The sequence below is a fragment of the Temnothorax longispinosus genome, chromosome 5 (genome assembly GCF_030848805.1).
Source record: "Temnothorax longispinosus isolate EJ_2023e chromosome 5, Tlon_JGU_v1, whole genome shotgun sequence".
Lineage (NCBI taxonomy): Eukaryota > Metazoa > Arthropoda > Insecta > Hymenoptera > Formicidae > Temnothorax > Temnothorax longispinosus.
The window spans coordinates 23,806,261-23,812,260 of record NC_092362.1 but is presented as its reverse complement, the minus strand read 5'-3'; the positions used below and the strand labels follow the sequence as shown (position 1 = coordinate 23,812,260).

Below are 6,000 nucleotides of genomic sequence, written 5' to 3'. Positions count from 1 at the left end.
CGTAACTAAAGACAATATGATAAATGTCATAGATCACGTCACGAATTAACTTTCGTTACGGAAGTTACGTCAGTCCTAGATGTAGCACGTTTTTAACATGCATTGCGTGTTAAAGATGCAAAAAAAAGTATCCTACAATTTAGCTGAATTAAATTTCTGTTTATGAATATGGTATTTATCGTTATTGGATTTCGCAACAGAATGAAAGATAGGATAGTTTTCTCTCAAAATAAAAAATAATCACCGTAATATAATGTTTTAAGACATCGTAACTTTTTGCTGGCTAGATGGAGCATTTATATACTTGTATATTTATCAAGTTATTTATATTTGATTATTTTGGCTTACGCAGTTAACAATAATTAAACCCATGTATGATAAGTGATTATTAGATTGTAATGCTAAAAATATAATACCATACAAAAAAATAAGGACATTAAATTAAAATTGATGCATACAATTAAAGAAAAAACATCTTAGCGAAATAAACATTTGATGAACAATTTAATTTTGGTATTGAATTGAATATCTTTTTTATAATTATTTATATAAAGGGGGGAGGGAGAATTATAGAAACACCTATTCCATTATTAACAAATTATCCCCATGGAATGTCTTATCATCGAAAATCAGAAAACAGGGCCAGAAGAAGCTAACGAATGGTATCGGGGAAAGAAAATAAGTCCGATGCAAATTGGAAAACATAGCGTGGGTCAGCATGCCGGGCGACGATCGGCCGAAGTGCGTCGCGGCGCAGCCGACGGGACTGCCTCTCTCCGGAGAGCGGAGAAACACCCACGCCACGGTGAAGCGCGAAAGAGAGAAAGAGCGAGAGAGAGGGAGAGAACCGTCTGAACGGAGACGGAGGATCACCCCGCGAGAGCGTCGCGATAACGCGTGCGACGAGGACACCCGTCGCTGGAGCGACGAAGAGGAGGGCGGCCGTCAAACGGAGGGAGACCACCACCCGCGGCCGCTGCGCGACGTCGACGGGAGCGAGACGCCGCGATGGTTCTCGCAATGCGCCGACTCAGTAGCCGCGTGCTCGCCACGGCCGGAGGGTTTCGCGGCTAAGCGGTGCCGAGCGTCGCACAGTCGCGACGGCAGCCACCGGCGCGCGGTTATACCCCTTTTTCTTCAAACCTGAACGCAACCCCGCACCGCTACGTTCGGCGCACGTTTTGCCTGTCTCCACGACGGCGAGGGAACGTTGCCCCAGGTTGCGAGAGAGAGAGAGGGCGTCCTCTGCGGCCGCCCGCCACCACCCCCCTCCGGCATTCATCCCCGGAGAGCGAGAGAGAGAAAGAAAGAGAAAGAGGGAGGGAGAGAGAGAGAGAAAGAGGGAGAAGGAGAGAGGGAGAAAGAGAGCGGCGTCGCCGTCGGCGTCTTCGGGAATCGGTTGCTTCCTTTCATCGGGGCAACGGCGGCATCCGAGATCCGGCAGCGTTCTTTTAACCCGTCGCGGCGGTGCACGTGGCGCGCGCGGCACGCGGTGCTTCGAGAGAAAGACAGATAGATAGGTAGACAGTTAGGTGGATAGGTAGCGAGCGCGAGAGCTAGAGAAGTCACGACAAGGGAGAGAGGAAGACAATAAAGAGGGCGAGGGGAGAAAGAGAAAAGGGGAAGAGAGAAAGGAGAGAGAGACAAACATAGAGTGGTACAGAGGGAGGAGAGAGAGGCGGAAAAGGGGTAGAGGTGACAGAGAGACGAAGGCCGAAAGGGGGCGGGCGGGAGGAGAGAGAGGGTAGAGACGAAAAGAAACGGAGCACGAGGAGCTGCATACCGACGGATAGAGGAAATCGCCGGAGAGAGAGCACCCAAAAGGAGCTTCGTATCTTCTTTCCGGGTTTTTTTTTCCTGTCAATCCTATCACGTAAAGAAGGACGGAGGAACCGACGGCCACGAGTGAATCGACGAGGAGGAAGCGGGACATGCTGGAACCACGCTGGAGACCCGTCCAGGTAGCCCTTATTCACCCCCTGCAACACTTCTCCAGTGCACTGCCTATATCATCCGATGTCTGATTGACCTGCCTGCCTGCCTGCCTGTCTGCGCGAACGCACGCATAATACTGCACTTACACCACATAAATGTCCTCTGCTGTTTTTACCTCTGTCTCTCTCTCTCTCTCTCTCTCTCTCTCTCTTTCTCTCTCTTTCGTGTTTTATCTACTCCTTGCTTTTGCTCTCTTTTATTCTCCACTCTATCGTTTGCTTGCTAGTTGTGGCATTTTTTTTTGTCACCAACTTCGTACGTTTCTGACGCTCTTTGCAACGCGCTACAGACACTGGTGACAGCCACGTGCCACCGGCGCTTCCCTTCGCACGCCGCTGCTGGAATTTGGAGTACTCCTTTTAAACGCTTCACTCATTTAACGCGTGCTTTCGCGGTTTAGCTATCAACTCTTTCTGCTGCTGTCTGACTTAAAGTTTTGATCGCGTGAAGCCTTCGTTCTAATTGTACTTTTACATCGCGATTAATTTAATAATTTATCTGAAATTTATAGATTTATTCGTCGGAATAAAAATTTTGTTTTTATTGAACGCTTTTTTATTTTGAATGTAACTCCAAATTTTGCGTGACTCTTCTTTTCATCACTATTATAGAGTTTAAACCGTGACATTTTTTTGTATACAGTTTGATAACGCGTATATAAAAATACTTTTGACATTTCAGTTTGTCTCTTTTTCCACTCTCTTTTTCTCTATATGGCTATGTAATTGTATTGTTGACAAAGGTCATGAGATTTCTTGTCGTAATAATGCTAATTTGAATTGTTTAGAATCGCTATTGCTATTTGATAGACAGATATATTTGTATCCTTTCGTAACATTTTAGGATTTACATTATGGCTGTGTATTTTGAAGTTCGAAACTATCGCTAAGCTTGGAACATCCAGCGCGTCGTACGATTTCGTCACTATTAATCTTATAAATTACGTTGCAAATATAGATATCGGGATTAAACAGAAACATAAGAGTGCGGACGGTGTACAAGATCGAATATTTCGCGCAATTTACTTTAATCGAATTTAGGTCGTGGCAAAAATAGAAAGGACATAAATGGAGATTATGGTACAAATTCCGAACTGATCGATTATCGTTAGAAACGCGCCTTCAACCCGTTTCTTATTTAATTCACTCCCATCCGACGACGCGAAATAGTATATAAATATTATATACTAATGGTTTTCTTAATCCCTTCGTAATTAGTGGGGCAAGCAATACGTTGTGTGCTGCCAAAATTGTGGATGTGGAATTAGAAACGTTATCGCGTTATCGCCAGTAAGGCTTGCCAAGACGAAATGATTTAGCGCATCTCCCGCGTAATGTTAAACAAATTAAATACGACGTTCCCGTATAATGCAGATAAATGTTCCTTACCCTCGAGATTTCCTGATTGATCCTGCACTCCACCCGGGGCCGGGGGCCGGGGGCCGGGGTGATATTCGTGGAAATGACACTTTAACGATCGTGACAAGACAAATAGGTGCGCCGGACAACCAGAATGGTCGGTCAAATAAATCTCACTATATACCGGCCTAAGATTAACTACGTTCGGGTTACTAAATACGTACCTGCCGCGGTACAGAAATCTTTGCGGCGTAAAACGCACATTTTTCCGAAAATAATCTTGGCAGAGGTGCGCCGCCTTTGAAGACTGCTCCTGGAGTCTCGGAGTAATCTAATATCGTATGAATCACCGTTGCCATCGGCTGAGGAAGTCCAACGACTTGTTTCGAAACGCTTCTGACAACCTGACAAAAATTCCTATTTCGTGTTTCATCGTCTGTCACGCAACGCCTGCACAGCGTTCACCGGGGGCTTTTGCTACCACGCGAGTAGTAACTTCAAACAAAGTGATCAAATGGAGAGATCAGTGATCATTACTCATGTTTGTAAATTATGCTCAAACTACTACTTTGAAATGTCGACTACTACGTTGAGGTAACGATTACCGTTTGTGACTCCCGTTAAATCCGTTTTCGAGTTATGACCACAAATTTATTAATATTGACATACAAAATAAACAATAATATTTAGAACGTCTGTCTAAACACGTGCATTAAAATCAACATCTGTGAATTACAAATCGCGTTGACTTTGCTGATGTTTTCAGCAAGAAATACATTGCTTCCATTTTCAAAATTATGAAATTAATAACTTTTAAGCTCGACTTTAGAAATTGTTCTCAAAAATATGGATATAAACGTTTATTGTTTTACTTAAAATCTCAAAACATGGAAAACGATATTATATTTTTTAGATACAGGTTTTTGGAGTATAATACATTGAAGCAGTTAAGATATCATTCTCCTTTGATACAAAATTTTATGTATAAACAATCACTTGCTTTAATATGCTTCCTATTGATACAATTGTGACCCTACTGTGATACTGCTGACAGCTTTTGTAAAAGACGTGAAACATTTGCAAAATAAACTTGAAATTTACAATGGTCCTTTGAATTAAGAGCGGAATCCTTTCACTCCTTCGGACGAAACATCAGAGATGGCATCGTCGCGCAATCGAAAGGGTGAGACGGAGGGTGACGGCAGTTACGCTTCAATCGGGGAACGCTCCATGTTACCTGAGAATAGGGGTGATTTTTTTTTTAGAAGTGTATAGCCGATAGAGATAGTCGGGTGCTCCACAGTCGCGGCTTTGTGTGGGTGGCTCGTCTACGAGACCGTAGAAGTCCCGGGTGGTGTAGTAGGTGGAACACCCAGAGACGGAGGCGGTCCTACCCTGCTTGGGGGCGTTAAAGAAGTAGGTGGGGTTGGCCACCCCCGCGCGTCAACCCTTACACCCCGCGTCTCCGAAAGCTCCGTATGCCCCCCCGGATCTCTTCGATCCCCCATATTCGCCAATCAGCCGAACCATCCCGTTCTTTGTCACCCTCTACCGACGAGGGCTGCCCGGCGCGGCGCGGCCATCTGGTTGTCTGGCCTTTCCTTCGGGTGATGGTTCGATTTCTTGAAAATTCAAAGATCAGCCTTGGCGAGCGCAGGAGACGGAGCGGAGACAGGCGACAGTTCGGTCCAGGCGAGCGTCCGACGGACGAACCATGAAGATCGCCGCACGTTCTCCGTTCCTCGTGCGCATCAGCCGGTTGATCGATTCTGTGTCGTTAGGTAGTGTTTTGTGCGCGATACCCGGCGTCTTGGAGAATCGAGCGTGGCTCTTCCTGGTTGATGACACCCGGCCTAGGGGTGTCACGCCTTCTTCATGGTCGCGTCGGGACGATCGGGCCGACCACGGGGGAAGAGAGGGTGGTGTGCGCGTCAATCGTGATATATATTTCGCATCATCCCCGCCACCTTGGCTTCGCCCATTTTCTCACCTCCTCCGCCGCCAGTTCAGACGTACGTGCCCGAGTACGCGCGCGGTTTGCACACACATTCACGGATGCATATACACGGATACCGCCGAGTGCAACGAGAGAGCCGGCACAGCTGCGGCGGCATAGCCCCCCCGTTTTCGCGCTTGCTTGGCACGGCACAGCATCCCTCTTCGGCCACTTCCGGCCAGGCCAGGCTCCGCCCACTTTTATATTAATCACGTCTTGGTTCGCTCCTGGCTTCTGTTCTCCATCTTTCTTCCCCAGTGAGCGATTTCCTACCGCGGACGCCTGGGAACCACACCTTTGCCCGTTGGCTTATTCATGTCCCGGGCCTTGCGACGCGGGCCTCGACGTCTCTCTCGCTCTCTCTCCCTCTGATCCCCTTCCCTCCGACCCCTCTGTCTCTCGCCGTCGATCTCGCGGAAATACGGCGACGATGCGCTTTAGACGTGACGGTGCAAGGCTGATGGAGATATTCACGTAGCCGTTCGCAGACAAGCTAGCGTTGGCTTCTCCGACGCATCACAAAGACGTATAGTTCAATTAATTTATATATGGCGAACGGCGGTAACAATGTTCTGCGGAAAATGAGATGTGAGCGAATTAATTCTCCGCTTAGAATTCACGCAATTCAAATGCTCCTTTTTTTTTTAATCC

The 6,000-nt window shown here is 46.8% G+C and overlaps 1 protein-coding gene across 15 annotated transcripts in view; it reads left to right on the top strand.

Annotated features, from left to right (window-relative positions):
* The first annotated feature begins 1,048 nt into the window (after window positions 1–1,048).
* Foxp (forkhead box P) overlaps window positions 1,049–6,000 on the top strand; it is a 290,869-nt gene continuing 285,917 nt past the window's right edge. For all 15 annotated transcript variants that reach the window (XM_071779924.1, XM_071779914.1, XM_071779918.1 and 12 more), the window contains exon 1: window positions 1,049–1,961. In XM_071779924.1, coding sequence (XP_071636025.1) covers window positions 1,932–1,961 — 30 coding nt within the window. In that variant the 5' untranslated portion in view covers window positions 1,049–1,931. The remainder of the gene's footprint in view (window positions 1,962–6,000) is intronic.